Raw genomic sequence first — 20778 nt, forward strand, 5'->3', positions numbered from 1 at the left:
AAAATTGGGAAAAGGAAGAGGAAAGTGTAAACAGTCAGTGACAAAGGACCAACAAGCAGGTGGAACAGGGCTCGCTAGGGCCAGCAATCAACGGACAGGCACATTTGGAATCGCCATTTGTAGGTATTTGAGGCAAGTAGACGTTCCTGTGCCTCACGCTGGATGGCATTCCCGTTAAGCTGAGCTAAAACACACTGGGAGTGTGTGAGGAAAACAAACAGTGGGCTGGAGGTTAAGTGCTCCGACTGTGCCCCCGGTAACATTCCTGAGCTGGCTGCCAACGCTCGCTACCATTCCTCCTCTGAAAGGAGAGAGAAAATTAGAGCAGAGAGGCGGGAGACTCAAAGAGGGGAACAGAATGAGCATTCAGCTTATTTTTAGTTATTAAAAATGTTGCTGGTATTTTTTTAACCTTAAGTGTTAGCTGTTGTATCTGTTGTGAGGCTTTAACAACGCAGATACAAAAGAGAAAGGGCAAGAAAATAAGGGGGGCCACCTTGAGGGAGGGGATGGGAGAGCTATTCAAGGCACTCAAAGAATGCAACAGGGTGGGGCCCGTTCATCTCCTGAGAAATATAGTGCACACATATCCACAATCCACCAATGTGAGGAGGAGGGACAGAACTGGTGATGCATGATGTAATCTGAATTAATCAGAAGAAAGCCAAGAGACAGACCCCACCCCTCCGGAAGAGGGCACAAAAAGGGCATGCTTCTTTTCCACCACAGACTCCACCCCTCCTCCTCTCACTCTGTCTGAAGTAAAAACAAACTCCTAATTCGCCTTCTCCTTAGTCTATTCCTGCCTGAAATGGGCGTTACTTCCTGTCAGATGTTCTCCATGCGACAGAGAAATGTTATTAGCAGACATAACTTGGTTCAAGGACAATGGGAGGCGCCGTGGTTTCAGAAAATTAAATAAATAACCAAATTGAGTGAACAAGTCTGCCTTTCAAAGCTGTTGTGACAATTATTACAACATTCCCCAATTCTTCCTCTTTTACACCACTAGTTGTCCTCCCACACACAAACACAGACATACATACATAGCTATGACGCTGCTTTGACAGAAACTCTACAATGAAACACCCTGAGCAAGATACACTGTGCATCTAGTTGTCTTGTTTGCAATTAAAATAATTGTGATTGCTCTGCGCTTCTAGGAATAATGAAACAAAAAGAAGAGGGATAAAACGCCTCTAGAAATGCGTTACCTAACAGCAGACAGTTATGGACGAGGGGGGACACAGAGTTTTTTGTGACAGCGAGCCAGATAGTCTGGGTAGGGCACAGAGACAGGAGGCCAGGCAGAGGCGATAAGGAGGCCCAGCACCCATGGGATTGAGGCCTGATAAGAGCCCGTAGCTGTCGCTGGATGACTTTATCTTACAACACCCGCTGGGAGGTGGGGACATTTCTGGGGCTGGAGTGGGGCCAGAGGAGCAAGATGGGTTCATGGTTGGAGCAAGAACACAAACTGAAGCTCACACGGCCACTGTGGTGGGGATTCCCGGTAGGAGGGCTGCGAGGCAACACTGGGTCCCGCCACCACCCCTACACGGCCCCCCTGTCAGAATCAGACCACCACCTAATTTATTACGGCGAGGAGAGACTGAGAAAAGAAGAATCACATGAGTGCAAAGGCGAGCCAGACAGAGAAATACAGCACAAAGGCTCCAATTCTGCTTTCTCACTGGTGGCGACAGCTTAGTAACACAGCTCACAGAATGGGCTCTCGGTTAATTAAATTCCAGCTTATAAGTGGTGCTTTGGAAAAGAATGTGGGGAGAAGAATAGGGGCTGGGGGTTATAACACGTTTCAGCATGCGACAACAGTCCTGGCTTAACACCCTTATTTCCCTCTTCCTGTGCTCTTTTACTGCCCCAAACATTCTTATTTTGCAAATGGCACTCTGCCTTGTTAGCTGCTAAATTGATTGCATGTCCGAGGTCAGTCGAAGAGTAGACCTGATCAGATAAATGTCCAGGGTTAACCTGCAGCAGGAACAGTGCTATAACAGACACAGAAAAACAAAAAGGGGGCGTTTCTGTCAATCTATAGTTCATTTGGGTAAGTTCCCGCATTGTCTCATTCATCAGAATCTGTCCTCTATACAGCTGTTCCCGTAGGACCAGCTCCCTACACAGGCAGGCACCATAGTGGACAGCAGACAGTTCCCATCACTGACAGCTCTCCCGTGAAGGGCCCGTTATATCAAGGCGCACATACAAAGACAAGCAGATACAAAACGGTATATGCAAACGGGGGAAAGGGGGTTTGCTGCTGCCAGGAACAAATGGTACACGTGTTTCTGCAACACACGCTATGGAAAGCTTGGACTGAATACTTTCAATCCATCCAACTATTCCGTTTTCATAGAAACACAGGAAACACCGCGCTTCAACAAAGACAAAGCTAACTCCACTTTCTCCTACTGGCTTACTGCCGCGCCTGCACTTCCCTGCAAGACTGCATCTCTCGATGTTATATGGGCTGTCTCCTCCTGCCAAAGAGAAAATATAGCAACTTGAAGCAGCTTGTTGGCTGGCAGATTGTAAAGAGAAATACAAAAAAAGCCCCCATAGCAGGTGTCACCTCAGGGAGATGAACAACTGCAACGCAAGGGGATTTCAAAGGGGGCCTGTCAATCAGCCAGAATGACCTTGAGGGAGCTACACATAGTGGGAACTTAACAAGATGGCCAGGCACACACGCCCCTGATGCAGCCGTCATACACAAGGGTGGTGTCGGCTTTCTTCCGCCATGGAAACAGCTGTGTAGACATGCACAAAAAAGGGGGGGAATATGCAGCTGTCGAAAAGGTTTACCTCTGAGAGATGGACAATTTTTGTTGAGAGTTTTGAGGCTTATCTAGATTCCCTTTGCTCACATTAGTACCATTAATGGACTGCAAAAGGACAGTGGTTTAAGAAAGGCTTTGTAATTTTATCAGTTGCCTGAACTGTCACGCTTTGTCGACAGTTCAGAGCGGTCCGGAACGGTGTTTCTATGGGATTTTCTTCGTTTTTTTTCTACAGAAACTGATTCTGTTGCTCACTCTGCTTGAGAATAAACAGCTCTTCATGTTACGTCTCCTTGCCTTGAAATGTCTATCGCTTTCGATGAGACAGAACTAACCGAGAAGTATTTCTTTGTAACCCCCACAGAGGTTGAAAACTACACACTTACTGACAAAATGAGTAAGTTACTTAAGTAAAAAGAATTCTCTTATGAGATTGTTTTTTTTAACCCTGGGTGGGGTCAATTCTCATCGGTCAGGGAGAAGGCTGGCCCCAAATATTGCGTAAGAGCTTTAGCTCTGTTCAAAGGGGAAAGCAAACCAAACCGCCCCTAACGGGAACCAGACAGGCCTCCTCTGCGCTGGGGTGGCTTTCATCACACACACACGCAATTTTTGGCGGCAGGATAAAGTTTAGACTGGTGCTGTGGTAACGCTTGTAAACCTCCGACTTGTGTGGTTTTAGACGATTGAGAATGGAGCTGGGAAGTTGTGAGTCTTCCTGTTGGAATTTTCTTTTTGTTTGTGCACAGGAGTGACCATTCTGTCGAGTGTGGCAGAAGAGCTTCAGACCAGACCAGCATTAAGGATCAATTTCCCAACCATTAAGACACCGATTTCTTCAAAACAAATGGTGAATTAAAGATGCCATTTCAAATTAGTTCCGTCATTTTGTATCCAACACCAGCTTCTGAAATTAAAGCTGCCGTTAATTGATTTTTGCAAAAGAAGAAACTCATAAATCGCAAACTGTAAATTCCTACAGAAAAAATGGTTAGGCCGAGAGCATCATTTATATTCTATTCAGCCAGTTTTCTTTGGCGTGAAATGTATTTCCTTCCCCGCTCTTTCTGCCGACGGGTGGCGCACGGCTTTGGGTAGTGTATAGGGGCAGGACAGAGAAAACGCAAAACAGTGAATGTGGACACGGTAAAAAAATACCCCCGCTGTCTTAGAAATTATCTTCTGCCTCTGAACATCACAGAAAAACAGTCTTATCCCCTTTTCACTGCGTAGAACTAAGTTTATAGTCAGTCACAAAAAAACATGCAGAAAATGCTGTCATAGACTACAGCTAAACCCTTAGCCACACGGGTTTTGAAACAGAATGTTTTATTAATTACCTTCAACACAAAAACCAGAAAGGGTAAATGTGTTAAACATTTATATCACTGCAGACCACACAAAAAAGCATGGTTCCTTGCTCTCGCTGTGTGCCAATCGGGTAGGCAAGGGGTACTTTTCTTTACTGTCAAATAATTAATAAAACAGTATAATAATATTTAGTGCGCAGGAAATGCCAATGATGGTCATGGGTCTAAAAGAAAACATGCATGCTTCCTGACTCCAACACACCCGCAATTCCCAATTGAATCCAGTATAGCGACAGATTCTTTTGGAGTTAAAAAAGAATTTTGGGTATATTTTAACTGCGTTAACATAGTTTGGGGAATTGTCCAATTTACTACCATAAATGACAAATTAGCATTGCAAATGTAATCATCAAATCCCAGGATGTGGATGCCTGCAGATCTTACACTTAAACTGGAGTGGCATTTTTTTTTCAGATGAAAAAGGGACCATACTATTAACTAAGTATTTAGGTGTTAGGGAGAAGGCTGAGAATACAACCGACATAACGTGTATTTTGTTTATCACCCGTTTGGGAAACGAGAAAATATTTCCCAACCGGTTAAGCAACATTCTAAAAAAAGGCTCCTACTCATTGCCAGGCGAGCGAGCGAAACTGGCGAATGCCCTGCACGTCTGGGTGGTTTATCCAGTGCGGCTCCTCCCGCACGCCTTCCTGCCTGTCCGCATCACGGCGTCGTGGTGTCCAGTCCGACACCCCACGCAGCACGGGGACGGTCTGCCAGGGGGGCTGTGGCGCTCTCTAGTGTCCCCCAGCTCGGTTACATAAAGCGCAGGTCCAACCTTCCGCTTAGACCAGCTTATGTTATTGATACTATAAACACGAACAGTGATTAAGCCCCCGTCTTTCGGCGCTTGTGTCTTTAAAAAAAAAATGACAACGCGTGGAAAATACACGCAGGCTGGCCGGTCTGGACTACAGGGGGTGAGAAAAAAAATTTTCGCGCTTGACTGGCGAGAAACACGACGACTGCTGCAGCATGGGGTGGAAATAATTAATGGTGTACGAAGAAGGAGGAACAACCCAAAACGGTGCTCATTTTATTACGAACAACAAAAGTTACGACGGTTGAAATGCTGCGCGTGCACTCGCCCTCCCGGCAACAACTCGCTGGCCATTGTTCGGGGCGACGAGCAGACACATTCCTGCGTGCTTTTTAAGCTCGGCCGCTGGGCAACAACTTAAACACCACTCTGCGGGCAATAATAAAGAGACGTGAAACATTTGTTACGCTTCTTCGCGTTGGTCTGAAATGCCGGCCGGGTGTTTGTGTGTGTGTGTTTTTTTGAAGACGTAACTTAAGTCAACGGTTGACTCGTCGGTTCCCCGAGAGCTCAACGGAATGCAGGCACCCAGGGCTCGTTAGCTTAAAATGTGGCTAACGCGAGCTAAATCGCGGCGGAACATGTGGAATCAGCCCCCCCCCCCCAGCTCTAAATGAAGTGAGATACGTAATTAATAAATCCCAAACTGTGGATTCAAAACCTCCCGGGGGTTCGACTTTTTGTCAACGCGTTGACATTGAGTCCTTATTTTTCACAAGTGCGTGTGAGAGAAAGTTTTTCGTGTTGTTCGACACGAAAGTCGAGAGTGGAGCAACAACTCCGTGGAAGCCCAACGCTGGCGACGCAACTCTTTAAAATCCACGTCTCGTTGCGGTCTCACAGAAGAACTATCGCCCTCTTTTGCCGTTTCAGACTGCGAGGTCGTACTGGGGGAAGTTATTGTGCAATATCAGTGCCAACGTAGAAACTGTGCGGACGGGTGCCTCCACCCCCACAGCGCTAAATACTCCACACTTACCTTCGTCGAGAAGCCTCTCCAGGTGTGTGAAGATGCCGCAGAGATTTGGCAAACTGGTCATTAGCTTCTTCTCGTTTAATAATTGCATCAAATAGTCGGGACTCGGCCTCGGTCGCTCCTTCACTTCGACCTCTCCGACCATCATCTTTGCGGCGAGAGCGGAGAACAAACCACCGTGAAACACAGAATCCTCTTTCTGGAAAAAAAAATGAGAAAAAAACGAAAAAGAATAACAAAAACTCGTGGCTCCAATCCTTCGCTTCCCTCCTCCTTGTAACGAGAATACTCTGTAAACCCCCCCTTAAAATTCAGGTTTGGTTTGTTCTTGTTGTTTTGAGCGCAGAGGGGACGAAAAAAGAAACCGTTATCTTCCTTCCAGAGACTCGAGCGCAGTCTGCGCTCGGGGACGTTCGATTCTACCACTGTGGGCGCGTGAGACTGATCCACCGGAAAGGTTGCATCCTCCTCGACGTCTATTGGCCAGTGGGGTTTACAGTGGACTAATGGAAGAGCCAATGGGCGCTCACATCGGAGCCAGCAGGGTGGTGTCGGGTGGCTGGTGGAATGATGAACAGATATCTGGGCCAATCGCGTGTGGTGCGCAGGAATGCATGTAATGCCCCTGAAGTGTTTTCAATAGAGAATAGCACAAATGTCTCTTTTTACGTCACGTAACCACAAGATTGAAAATCAATTGTAAATGTCTCCAACAATATATTTTTTTGTGAGTTAATAGAATGGTCTCATGACTTAAACACCAAAAGCAGAGTTCATTGAAAGTGAAAGTGAAAAGTGAAAAGCAAATACTTTAAAGATATAGAGTTATCAATCTTTTTCTCTTATATGTATTTCTTTGGAATAATTGTCAACAGTCACAGGCCTTTTTCCATTCGTAAAATAACTTGTCTCTGCCGGTTTCAACTAGTTTTGTGCAGCTTCCCTTTCGCCCCCCTCTATTTAACACTTGAAGGCAAAAAAGCCCTATTTCTTCACATTGATTTTAGAAGATCTAGTGCAAGTATATGGTTTAGCAATGACGTGTATGGGTCTAACAATCTGGAATGAACCAGTGATCTGGTTTGAAGAGTCACACATGGGTTGAATGTGTATCTAATCCCCCTCTTCACACAATGTGTGTGTGTGTTTGCCGATACCAACCAAATCAGACTTTGGCTTGCCATGTGTATGCTTCACATTTGGGTGCCAAAAAAATGAAAACATGAAATCCTGTGCAATATTTTACCAGATACCCTTTGTTACTCAAGACTTGTACATCTTGTTATCTGTCTTTGGACTGATTGATCAACATTCTAGTAATCAATAGGGCATTTTCATTGTCCTGTCCTTGAGAGGACCTCTCTACATATTCTCTAAAGATTAACATCCCTGATCAATGGTACAAACACATTCAAGCTACCTCATCTCACCTCCTGCGTAGTGTGAAAATAAACCACAACTGGTCAGTTTTTATTTTAACAGCTGTTGGTCGAGAGAGGCCCGGCTAAATCTAAGCCCCGACCTTGGCCACCATTCAATTTGTCCACTTACTGCTCACCCACTCGTGTCTTTGTAAAAGTACTCCCCACCCTCGGTGCATGAATGCTCAAACAGCTGCACTATGACCTTCTGGCGGCAGTTTGTCGCCACTGTGTTAGCAGAAAGAATTGTAAATTAAATCCAAGCTCTCAGTATTTGTGCAGTACCTCCCGTAAATTGTTCAAAGAACACTAGATCAGAAGGTGTCTAAGGCTAACTTTCTATTAGACTGAAGTTATATGTCTGTATCATTATCGCAAGTGACAAATTACCCCCAAATCAAAACATATATACAGATTGACAACTGGCTTTCGATCAGTCTTCCGGTCCCAGGTAATAGCATTAGACAAACAAAGCAGGAAGATAGTGACCTTAATAACCTGCACCCCACCGGATACAGTGGCTTCCATTCAGCATATATGCTTTTACTGTAATTAGGGTCTTACGTTGGTTGAGTCTCAAACTGTTGATTTTTGTCTGTAGCTGTACATCAACATGATGTTTGTTAACACCTGAACTATACCACCACCGTCACATTCATCGTCTTCGTCGGGCGTCTGGTTTTCGCGATTGTCTCAATTTCAACCAGACGGCTTTCAGAAAACAGAGGCTTTTGCATAATTGGCTCGTTAGGGGCACCTTCACCGATTAAACAAGACATGTAATATTAGTCCCCTCATACAAATGGTCTGTAATATCAGCGTGCCATCTTAAAGCAAGAATGATAAAACTTCCCTTGAAGTCAAACACTGATAAGGGATTCTGGTTGATAGGCATAGGGAATGAGAAAGCCCATTTTCATGTGACTTGGAGATAGCTAAATTGTTCATGGTGTTGACTCTATGTCCCCATATCTTTTTTTCCTCCCTTATTCTTTGAGTATGAGTGCTGTAAAATGTCACGGTTTCTTTGCATCAAAAAGAATTTGGCATTTATTCTGAGCGCTGAAAATCAGTTTAGTTCTTATCTCAACGGCAAAGGATGGTAATTTGCACCTTACCTTCCGCTCATTCTCCTGAGTTGGGTCACATACAGCGTCTGTGTGAGTTGTTGTGTGTTTGAAACACAAATGCAGAGTTATCGAGCGAGAGACATACAGAGTTAGACAGGCAGAGCATCCTCAAATCTGCATGTGCATATGCGTGTGTGTGTGTGTGTGTGAGCCTCTTCTGACAGCCAGGGAGTAAACAGTTACAATAATAATCCCCCCTTTTCCCCTCTGCCCTTGTGTTTTCGTCATTTTTAATAACACGGTTCCTATTGAACAATTAATCCAATTAACAAGGATCCCGATCATTAATGAACATGCGTTTAGCCCCTTTTGAAAAGAGTCTGTTAGCTCACTCAGTGAGCTCGGAAAGTGCCCTGGGTTTTTCAACTGAGAGTATGCTGGAAACAATGGGACCCTCGGCAGGGGCCCTGTAGCTGGTGGAAGTCTGCCGAAGTCTGCCGCAGGGGCCGCAGCCGCAAGAAAGCCAGTTGGGAGCCGGTGGCTGTCGAGGCAACGCCGTCTGCGATAACGCTTGTAGCTCTGGGGGAGGGGAACGGGCTCTGATAACCCGCATACATACAAACAAGAAGATCTTTTTCTTTTGGCTTACTAGTTTGGGGACCATGGGGGGGAAGAAGAGGGGGGGGGGGGGGGGGGAGGGGCTGGCAGAATCTGGGTCATTTACATTTCGAGGATGGTGTGAGCGCGGCGCAACAGAAATAAATGTCCTTCTAGCAACCACGGCATATACGGAGAAACACACAATGTGCCTATTATTCATTTGAACCCGTATCGTAAGCACAACGTGACAAATGCCCCATCCGGACTCGTGTTCATGCGCCGTTGCTTTCATACTTATTTGTGTGCATTTGTTATTGTCAGTGACTGAACGCTATTTATTTGTCTTGAAAATTCCCCCAAGTAAGAATTGCAGACAATAAGGGTGAAGAGGAAGGTTGTGTTAGTGAAAGCGACAGTGCTGTGTTGCCATGTAATCAACCATTTTCCTAGGTTTTCCTAGGATTATGTGTAGAGATGCAGAACTATTTGAAAACAATTCAAAATGAAATGTTTGTAGAACAGGTTTTACAGGACCAAACAAAAAAGTCAGGTGTGAGTGGGTGGTCCCTGTCCAGCCGATCAGACTACGGGTTTAAGGAGGACAAAAGCAGGACCAGAAATGTGCATTTTCAAACTACGCTGTATTTTTTCACTGATTTTTATACAATTTGAGCAGAAAAGATTACGCTTGTTTTCTCCTTTTTATCAAACAAAAGTAAGATCACCGAGTGGTGGATATTATTCACACAACGCAGGCAGGGGTGTCACCTGAAGGTGTGCTACACTGTGGAGCGGCACAAGGAAAAATCCATCACAATTCAATCTGAAGCTGCAATGCCCAGTGTTTCCCATAACCCACTCTGCTCTTGTTGCCAAAGATATTCTGCGTTCTGTGTTTTGTTAAAGGTCACCTTGGCCGTTGTTGTCCAAATGCTCCAGCGGTTTGGCAATCTGGTGATGGAAAGGCCTGTCGGCCGGCCTGTTGGTGCCCAGACGCGGGGGGGGGGGGGGGGGGGGGGTAGGAGGGGTGACAGCAGGAGCCAAAAGATCCCCTCCAAAGTTCCACCTCGCAGTTGCTAATCATTAATTGAAAGGCGGAAATTACACACAGATCCAGCTTCACCATTTGACACAAAGGGGCCCTTTAGCCGAGCTGAGAGGAAAACCAGTTTTTCGCCCTCCCTCCCTCTTCAATCCGTCCCATGTGGAGAACACACTGGTGTCAATACAGCTTAAAGAATCCCGACTGTTGCTGCACCTGTCCCCACATATTGTTAACAGTGAAGATCCATCCCTGCGCCTGCTGGAGATGCCTGCATTTGTTTACCTGCTCGTTCGACTTTTTGTGCTCGCCTGTAGCAGGGGAAGAAATGAGTGTCTGTGAGCGATAAGACCTGTAGCAGAGGACAAAGAGGGACAGAGAGCAGGAGGAAGGAGGGTGACAGAGAGAGCGGGAGAATCCTCATTGATCACATCTGTTCAGAGAAGGATTGATCCTGTGGTGTGGTCTGGGATCTAAACTCTCAAACACACACACACACACACACACACAGATAAGAGAATGGCTCAGAAACCTTTGCAGTAAATCAGGATCTGAGATTTTTGTTTTGTATTAACGCTTCAGGGGAGCTTTAAAGAGGTCTTCAGAAGTAAAAAAAAAAGAAAAGAAAGAAAATGAGCCCCTCTTTCAAGAGTGTTGACATTATTCCTCCACTCTTGAATTAAGCCAGCAAATCAGACACCTGGCAGATAGATAAATCTCCATTGTGCTGTCCTTTAACGCACACGCTCAGTAGCTCCCTGTACGAGCGCGGCATCCCCCTGTCAGACGAGAACGAGACAAATCATTCCCAGGGGGGCATTTATTTCTTTTCCACGACACAATTCCTCTCCTCGCTAGTCCTAACAATCTGCCTTATGAGGCTGTGACACTGGAATAAGAACGACAGCTCAGCAGTAGAAGGGGCAGGAGGAAAATAGGGAAGGAAGTGATAAAGGGGAAGACAGATGAAGTATTTCTGAGCATTCAATAAACCCCCCACCTACATGGGTTACATTAGAACATGTGCCACACAACTTTGATCGCATTAAGTGTGGGTGAATGATTTGAATTTCAACGAGGGGAGACGTCGTTCATTCAGCTTGAATGTTCCGATAAAGGGAGCGTGATGATATTGTTCCGGTTGTCACTCGTGAGGGGGAAAAAACAGACCACCACCACCTTTTTCTTTGGTCTCTTATTCCTCTTTCTGCAGCTGGCTGCTTCTAAATCTCAGGTCTGGGCGGAGTTAGACAGCTCTCTCTACCAGGTGACACAACAGCCCACTTCCCTCCATCCATCTCGCCGCGGCCCACACAGCCTCTCCCTCCCTCCCTCCCTCTTATTTATTTTCTCCGCTGTATTCATCTTGGACTTGCAGGTCTGTCTCGGGCCAAATGTACCTGACATGTTCACTCCCTCAAACACACTCTCACTGCAAACATTTTCACGCTTGCCTTTCTTTTTCCATAATTGTCCTCTTCTTCTTTTTTTAAATTATTTTTTACTTTTCTCAATCTCTATTTTTTCCCCCTCCGTCAACAGAACGCTATCGGCGTGTTCGCGTAGCCTTTGTTGTGCAGCTCACTGCAACATGAAAGCCTCTTGTGGGCCTGCCACCGCTGCGATGTGGTGTGACGGAGATGCACAAGGAAAAAAATTAAAATAAACGTAACTCTGCGACGCTCCGGCTTTAACCAAGCCAACGTTTATTCGCAGATAGCAGCTCGCGCCAATGGCTGGTGTGGCTTGTGTTGCTGGCTGCAGGTCAGTGGCAGCTGTGCTGGCTCAGCTAATAATAACCCCGGAGCTGAGTGAGTGTCCACAGAGCCCGGCATGATCAGGGGTTGACCCTTTGGAGTCGGGTTCCAGCGGAGTGTGAGGATCAGGCCCGGTCGCCGCGGATCAGTCAACACTATTTCACCCACGTGAGGACGAAGGCAGGTGTGCAGGAACGCGACACGCGCGGCGGTTAATGTTCGGGTCGTTAGATCCCGAGTGTGGACGCCTCGGCCGTGTGGTACATGATATGTTTTTTTCTGAATGCAGTTCAAAGTACCAGTACCAATTGGAATATAGAAAACACGGGTCAAGAAGTTATTTTCCATGTATTTTTCGCAAAGCTGTGATTTACTTAAAGGAGACCCATTGTGATCTGCTGGTTCATATTGCCTCAGTGTTGTAGATCTGCCTTTATTATCCCTCGGCCACAGCATGGGTACATGGTCACTTCCTGTTTGCAGCAATTCACATTGATTGTAACATGTTTAAAATGACTTCCTGTTACTTCCTGTTAGCTGATGCAATTCACATCGATCGTAAAATCCGTACAATCGTTTTATAGTAAGTAGGTTAAAACCCTACAAAACATCCTGGGAGTTTGTTTAAAAGTCAATATGTTTGGGTTAAGCAAATGTCAGAATAATCTGATAGATCAATACCACCGTCCGCTCTTCACATCAGGAATAAAGAAAAAACAACAACCCCTCTGGAGTGAAAATGATAATGTGGCGTGGTCTGCGGCGGTGTCTGCTGCCATAACCTGCACTCTGTTACTGGAGGAAATACTCTGAACGGGAAGCAATTTACGTCCCTGCGTATGTTGGGGCAGCCGCAGTCACAAAATGATCAATTGTTCATTATGAAGAAGGGGAAAGGGTTAGAATATGATGATCACGACAATTTCTGCTCTATGCTACATTTGTTTTTTAGGTTAATTTTTCTTGTCGGAGAACAGAGCGAGAAAAAGGGAGGTATTCTAATGCATGGTCTTTCATGCCTGTACGTGTGGACCAGTCATGCGGTGATGCATTTGATTATCCAAATAACCTCACTAGCTGCTTCCGTTTCTCTCCAGGTCACAGTTCAGCTCATTACTTAGCTCAGCAATTACAGCGTGGTGTTCTTGGTTGGTTATGGTTTGCCATTGTTTCGTGTATGTGTGTCTGTGTGTGCTTTGTCCACGTAGCTCTTGATGGGAGACCACATTCTCCAAAGTCCCTTTCCAAACCACCACCTTCCTTTAGTCGGCTTCAGTGGGTTTCAGAAGAGGTGGAAACGGACACTATTTAGCATTTAAAGCCCATTGGCGCACGTGATGTGACCTAATTGAGCCAAAGCAATCAGCCTGCCCCGGCCCTTTAAATGTGAAGAAGTGAAGTGAATCCTGGGTAATGCCTGTATATTCCGGTTGGTATGACATGGCTGGAGGCGAAACGCTGCGGTCGAACAGATGGAGAACAGCGCCTACAATTTCTGTTGAGTCCTGAAAAACAATATTTGAAGCATTCTTTGAAAGAGATCTTAATACAATTGCTCACCGAGTTGTCCCTTTTTTGTCAGCGCTCCCTCCGTTGCGGGCCAGCTGCTGGCCTGTGGCTCAGTGAGATTGGACAGGTGAAGTGGGACAGCGGGGCGTCACTGATACACTTCGAGAGAACCGCGGGCTGTGGAGAGTTTCGATCACCTCACCAAGCAAAAAGGGGAAATTGTACCTCCCTTTTTTCTAACTTCTTCCTGTGCCTGCAACCTTGCAAAAAGTGTTTGACTATGCGGTAATTAAGAGGAATTTTGTGTTTTTTATGCATTGAAAGTGCACCGCCGCACTGCGTTCCGTCTTTTCCTGCTCGGATAGACAGCCGGCGGAGAGCGGCTCGGCTCAGCGGCGTGGAACAGCCATTCAGTCACATTCTTTTCACGATGTGCTGAGGTTGAAATATGAGCGTTATGAACCTGTCTTCTCGTTGAGAATACATTCCTCCGCAGCAGGAGAGATGGCCTTAACCTGCACCGTGAGGGAACACAAAGTTGGTTAAAGATGCCTGTTGAGGAACTAGCTGGTCTAGAAAAACAACACAAAAACGACGTTAACACACAAAACAAAGATAACAAGAAGACACGCAATGTTCACCAGTTGGTGGGGGTACGACAAACAGGTTTATGTGTCCACGTGTGTGTTATCTGGAGGAATGCCGTCAATCGTCATTCCTACACGTCTTTTCCTGCGTGTCGAGACAGGCTCCATCTCCAGCTGCGTTTGTGACAGAGCGGGTACAGTGGCACGACACAATGGAAGCTGTCGAAGAGCAGGACAAAAGGCACACGCATTTACAACAGGACCCGATGGACTGAGACAAGTCAAGACAGGACTGCACCACTGCAATCTCATAGTTGTAAAATAGCCAATAGCATGTTATCCAAGGCAACAGAATGTGTTTTTTGGGGGTTGTGCTGTAGACCCTGTAGACTGAAAAGGCAAAAAAAAAAGGTTGCAGGAGTAGTTGGAGAAGTTTCTGTGATCTGACACTTTTTCCGCCTCGAAAATGTGTCACCATTGAGCGGCGTGCACTGTAGCTGACATCGACTGTAGCTGACAGCAGCTGCTGTTCTACGCGGAGGAGCAAAAGGGAACTAACTTTTTACAGTTAGGGATCCTGCTATTATAAGTAAATGGCCTTTTCTATGTTCTGTTGGCAATAAAATCACAGTGCATTGGAGGATTCCTCATCCGGCAATTTGAATTTAGGGACAGACACACAAAGTATTAATTGCAGTTTATTTAGGTATTTTATTACATGAAATATAGACGTTGTTTTTTGTAAGAGGACAAAAATAGAATGAGCGGAGTGACGCTGAGATTAGAGGAAGGCGAGGTGAAGGACCGGTGAGAGATAAGAGTTGGGGGCAGATACGCATACGAGGGCCAACACGCGGGGAAAGTGAAGCGTCTGTGTTACATCGGGAGGACACCCCCCCCCCCCCCTCCCTCCCCCCTCCTCAGCGGGTCATGCAGGACTGGTAGGTGGGCACCATGTATTTGATGTTTATGAAGGAGTCCTTCCCTCCGTAGCGCTCAAACGTCTCCAGGGTCTCCTGGATCAGATCGCCGATGTTCTCCCGCCTCTGCTGGCCGTAGACGATGGCATCGCCGGTGTTGACTGGGGACGAGGAAAAAGAGTCAAGCTCCCAGCATGAGAGGACACCAAGGTGTTCAAGCGACAGTGGGCCCGACGACGAGACTCCAGGCATTTTGATTTTTGAAGTGTTTTAATCTGTGTTAAATGAAAAATAGAGACAGACAGCGGAATACACTTGAGGGCAATCACATCTCAACAAGAAAACTGCCGAACCTCCTCACCCTCAGGACACACACACAGGCGCACACACACACACCTACACACAGACAAACGTACGTAAACAGCAAAGTGAAAATGTACAACTGCGCTCTGGAGCGCCGGGGGAACTTGTTATCAGAAAAACATTCCTGAGGTGTCCAGCTTCCACTCCCTCCTTCCTCCCTTTTAGCAGCAGGCACACTTAAAAACACACACACACACACACACACCCACACACACACACAGATCGCGGCTTTATCAGCACACAGCAAACTGCCAATCTCATGGCATTGCACTGGGGGCTCAAAACACTTTTTAGAGGGAGGTAAATATAGCAAAGAATTAGGCACACACACACACACACACACACACACACACACAGGCAGACCCGACCAGCAAGTGTGTTAAACATGTGGATACTGTGGATTTATTTCTTGAGATTATTAACCAGTCGTCATCGCGAAGCCTGGAGGAGAGAAGGGTTAGAGGAGAGAAGAGCGTCTCATGTACCTGTGATGTGAAAAATGAACGGCAACACTTTAAGAGGACACCTAAGCCCCTTCTTTCACTTCTAATTAGACCTAAAGAGAAAAGGCAACATTAAGCCTCTCCCAGACCTCTTTCCAACACTCCATCCTTTATTCTTCGCAGTCTTTTCCAGTCTCTAATCAGACTCAACTTTCTCTCCCTCACTTTCCACCCATCCACGGCCTCCTCATTATAGCACAAAGAGAGCCGCGGCCATAAAATGGGCTGTTAAGCAGTAACTCGTCTATGATCTCAGTCCGCCGCACTTGCTTTCTGCTCGGGATCTTTTCTCCTGTTTTAGATAAAGGCGACGGGGAGGAGGGCGGAGGGGGGGGGGGGGGGGGCGATTCCAGCAGCGTTTTGACCGCTGGTTAGCCTCGATGCAGTTTATCTTCAGCCGCTTTGGCTGTATTCAGCAGTTATGTTTTCCTTTCAGAGAAACATGCACCAAAAACAGCCCAGGATCAGGAATGTAGGATTTAAGAAAAGCGTGTTTTGTATCGAAACTCGGGGTGTGTTTCATTCTTGAGCAACAACAGAGGCATCTTCACCCTAGCAGTTAGCTAAATCTTAAACAGCATCTAAAATGCATCCATGTGAGCCGTAAAAGAAAAAAGCAATCAGGGAGGAATGAACATGTGGTATGTGCGTGGCTGGGGCGGCACCTCTGCAAAAACTGTGTGTGTGTGTGTGTGTGTTTGCATGTTGGGGTAGGTTAAAAAGCCAGGCCTGTTGAGAGCCACCCTCTGTTACACCCAAAATGAGCAGCCAAAGCCAGCCCAGAGGCTACAGAACACAGGGAGCCGAGGAGGAGGTGCAGCTCGGGAACCGGCAAAGCTCCGACCCGTTAACTGGGGGGGGGGGTTAGGAGGCGCGGGGGGGGCGGGGTTCCGCAAAGGGGGAATTGTTGCTGTTGCTGCACTGAGAGTTTCAGCCCCTCCCAGTGCGTTTGTAATGCTGAGCCGCGAGGAGGCCGGCAGCATCAAAAGGAAGAGGCCAGAGGAATTTGCAACGATTCTCAATATTTAAAGAGGAGAAAGGGGAAAAGTGTGTTCAAGCAGGGATAGAGGAAGGGGGAGGGAGGGGAAGGGGTGAGGGTGTTAAAGGCTGCCTCTGCAAATGTCCTTCAGCCAAAATAACCCTTACTCTTCCTCATTCTTCATTTCCTCCCTCCCTCCCTGCCAGTCTTTAGTTTTTTTATTTCTCTGCTCACGGCACTATGTGCTACGCAGGGCAGGCGGATAAAAAGAACAAAAAAATCTTTAAAAACAATCATAATAAAAAAAAAGGATCCTGCTCTGTGGAGACAAGGAAAGGCGCCGCAGCAGGAGTTGCCCGTCCGTTCCTCCTGAGGAGGAGGAAGGGTCGATACAGACGCCGACGGGGGGGGGGGGAGCGATGTTTGCTATACTGAGGGGGGAGGAAGACAAGGTCCGTCCCTCTGTCCGTCCGTCTCAAACTGTGCCTCATTCGGGCTCCGCTGTGTTTTCTGTCCGAACCGCGGCAGACCGACACCAAACTACGCACAACAACAGCTGCAGCCTCCTCCTCCTCCTCCTCCTCCTCCTCCTCCTACAGCCTGCTCCTTCTTCATCCCTTATTCCCCACGGTCCTAAACAACCTGTCTCCCCACATCAAGCTGAAGACAAGCAGTCACAGTTGCTCAGCGTTTAGTCCAAAATGTATTGAGTCGATGTTAAGGGGGTATTTACAGTTGGGAGTTGGAGCTTAATGAATGACAACTGTAACAAAGCTGTAACCCCCTCCTTAAGATGTGTGGCAGAAGTTAGCATGCACCATGTGTGTGTGTGTGTGTGTGTGTGGTGTGCTTGGGTAATCCCCTCTCCTGCCTGGAACCGGGTGACACACACACTGCAGCAGCTTTGCAAGTTTAGCTTGGAATTCCTGATTCAACATAGTACCGACCAACCTGCCTTTGTTTCTCATAAACTTACCCGTGCTTGTGAAAGTTCCTTAAGAAAAGCAGCTTAGAGAGGAAGCTCCTCAACACAATGGCTCTTTGATCATAGTAGACAGATGCAGTGGAGAATCAATGAATGGGAGAGACCTATTTTTTTTGGAGGGGCCATGTTTCAAAAAGGAAATGGAAGAGCTCAAATGTCAGAAATACTGGTGAAATGTGAGACTGTGTTGCCATTCCATCGCCAGGCAAACACACTGATAACCCTTCAACCCAATTTTTTTCAGGGCTCCAGTATAAGGCTGAGCACATAATCTTTTCAAATCAATAATCCCCTTTATCAAAGCTCACAACAACAAATATATTATTTCCCTTTGGGAATCAATGGGGAAGAAATCCAAAATTCACATTTAAGAATAGCTGTTACCCTTGATGTAGATTACGTTATTATTATCATTAACATTAGTTAAAATATTGTTGCTAGATGCTTTTTTTCTTTAGTAAAAGCCATTTTTGTTTAGACTTAAAAAGGTCTAAATCCATACATTTACACTTCCCAATTTTTCCACTTCAAATGAAAACAGAGGAAGATATTTTTATACATAGGTTTTCTTTCTCATAACAACGCTCAAGTCTGTGGAAGGTTGTGTGGAGACGGGGCGAGTGGGCTGCATCAGCAGAGCCTGGTGCCTCCGTCTCCGCCTCCTCCCTCCTCATCTACTACGACCGCAGAAAGGAAGCAAACCCAAAGGAGCTGGCTAACTATTCGCTTCATCTGCATACGACTGTCACGGTGCAGGAAGGCACATTGCTGTCACCAGTCGATGAGTCGTTACCGCGTGTTTTGCCGATTCGCTTCGAGTCAGAAGGGGGGGGGGGGGACTGATTAGAGGGGGTTAACATTATAGCAAATGGTCTGTGGAACAATTGTCAACCCGTGGCATGCCGTTTTTTTGTTTTAAGTAAGTAAAGAAATTTGAATATTGACACAAGGGGTTGATGTGTGTCAGTACAGTAAATACACCATTTAGTTAACTCAGTTTACTTAGACATCTTTGAGTATGCAGTACCCTCCTTCAACTGGGAAGCAAATCAGTAAGTGATCCCAAGCAGTGCTTTGAAAGTGTGTATTTTTCATGGATTTTGTATGATCTACAGTAAATATATCTGGATATATGAGGACACTATGTGTGAACCAGGCCATAACAACAAAGAGCAGCAAGGAGCGTTGAGTGTGTGACAGAGGGTCTGTAGGTGTGAGGATACGGTGGCCGAGAAGGTTCAGACAAATACAAAAGCAACAACACAACCGCAAATGCCACAACGCAACACGAACGCCACAACACAAAATACAAAAGGCACATCACAACTGCAAATGCCACAACACAACACGAACGTATGAGGAGGCCACGGGGAGGCCGGTGCTTAACAGCAGGGCTCTAATTAAAAGGGCCTCACAGTTGGGCACCAGGCAGGCCTCTCATGAAGAGACTCGCACTGGCAGAGAGGTGGGAGACACCAGGTGTGTGTGTGTGTGTGTGTGTGTGAGATTATGTGTGTGCTCCAAACCACAGGTGTCTTTAAAGGAAAGGCAGCAAGACATTGTGGGGGAGAAAACCCTTTTTGGGGTTATATTTTATACACAAGCAGACACATTGTGCGCACACACACACACACACACACACACACACACACACACACACACACACACACAGAGGGAGAGAATAAGTGGTTCTCTGTAAGCGATGCATGACAACTTTAGTATGCCCAGTGGTGGACGTGAAGATAGTAACATAAGCAATGTAGTCAGATAAGTAGTGTTATTAGTAGTAAAAGTGAAATCTCTCTCTGTGTATATAAGTGCCGTACTGTAATGTGATGATTAAAGCACAGTTCAGTGCAGTGTTTTGTTTATTTTTTCTTTTTTCAGTTTCAACGCCGAAATGTTGAAGGGAAGGGCACCAAAAAAAGCATTATTAACATACAGGCAGCATGAGAATGCATCAGAAGCAGAGAATGTTGCTTTTCAGGAACTAAAACTCGCTCTGAACCAACCGGCATGACCACACTGCGAGGTAATGAGTTCACTTGTAGTAACAGTATCCTACCAAACAATAAAGGCATTATAGTACAAATTATAATGAATAAGGCTTGTTGAAAACATGACATCACAAAGACATTTTATCACATTTCATCAACAATGAATTTCTGCTCAAAAAGTTTACAATACCACATAAAGTACTTCACTGTAGAACATGCCTACGTGATTTTAACACGTTAGAACTTTCATGTTGTGGTTGTACATATCTTCAGTGGCTTTAAAGGACCCCAGGAATCGTGTGCTAGCTGTGGCCTCAGAAGATTGAGGCTCTCTCTCCTTAGTGTGCAGATTATATGTAAATCAAGCTCTGCATGGACCCTATATTTAAATTCCCTCCCCTTCACAGCAAACAGTAACATCACGAACAAAAACTGAACATTTTCATGGGAAAACGTGTCTGAATGTAGTCAACATCAAAAAGAACTGAAATGTATTTTGATGTTTTTTTCTACAACCCCCAAATTCAGTTTGCCTAAATTTCCAGGCACTGTGTAAAATACAGCATGTATACAGCCATAAATACAGCCAGAATAAAAATAAAACAGATGTAAGAAACTTCAAAGAACATCTCCCTCTGAAATGTTCTGGAGTGGATGCGATGAGTCGCTGAAAATGGAAACACTAGTGCAATTAATGTTGTTGTTACCCCCCCACGGTCTGCACCTCTGTTCTCTCCCTCCACCTGGTATTTCCCTCTTGCCTTAGTCCCAAACCCCCTTTCCCCTTGTCTAGAAGCTAATGGACAGCACAGCTGTGGCTCACAATTACACGATCATGATCTTTGTCCCCCCCCCCCCCACACACACACTCAGAGGTTTGCTCATTCCCTCTCTGGTGCTTTTCCAAATCAACCTTTTGTGTGTAATCAATAACAGCATTTCAGCTTAACACAACTGGCCACAATGAGTGCTGCATCTTCACACACACACACACACACGGGCATCCACAAAAAAGACAGGCTTATGGCCAGCAGTAGTTTATTAAACCCCACAACCCCTACACCAGCCATCA

General features: G+C 46.0%; 2 protein-coding genes across 9 annotated transcripts in view; both read right to left on the reverse strand.

The window, feature by feature from the left end:
- Positions 1–6407, reverse strand: part of qkia (QKI, KH domain containing, RNA binding a) — a 62828-nt gene extending 56421 nt beyond the window's left edge. For 3 of the 6 annotated variants that reach the window (XM_037486568.2, XM_037486569.2, XM_037486570.2), the window contains exon 1: positions 5977–6406. In XM_037486568.2, the coding sequence (XP_037342465.1) occupies positions 5977–6121 (145 nt within the window). In that variant the 5' untranslated portion in view covers positions 6122–6406. Of the gene's footprint in view, positions 1–5976 lie in introns of all 6 variants that reach the window. The other 3 variants (XM_037486571.2, XM_037486572.2, XM_037486567.2) reach the window with 2 other exon arrangements.
- An 8234-nt stretch (positions 6408–14641) lies between these two features.
- The window catches only part of pacrg (PARK2 co-regulated), a 106345-nt gene continuing 100208 nt past the window's right edge, over positions 14642–20778 (reverse strand). For all 3 annotated transcript variants that reach the window (XM_037486785.2, XM_037486784.2, XM_037486787.2), the window contains one exon: positions 14642–15040. In XM_037486785.2, the coding sequence (XP_037342682.2) occupies positions 14880–15040 (161 nt within the window). In that variant the 3' untranslated portion in view covers positions 14642–14879. The remainder of the gene's footprint in view (positions 15041–20778) is intronic.

This window comes from Pungitius pungitius, chromosome 14, assembly GCF_949316345.1.
Source record: "Pungitius pungitius chromosome 14, fPunPun2.1, whole genome shotgun sequence".
Taxonomy (NCBI): Eukaryota; Metazoa; Chordata; class Actinopteri; order Perciformes; family Gasterosteidae; genus Pungitius; species Pungitius pungitius.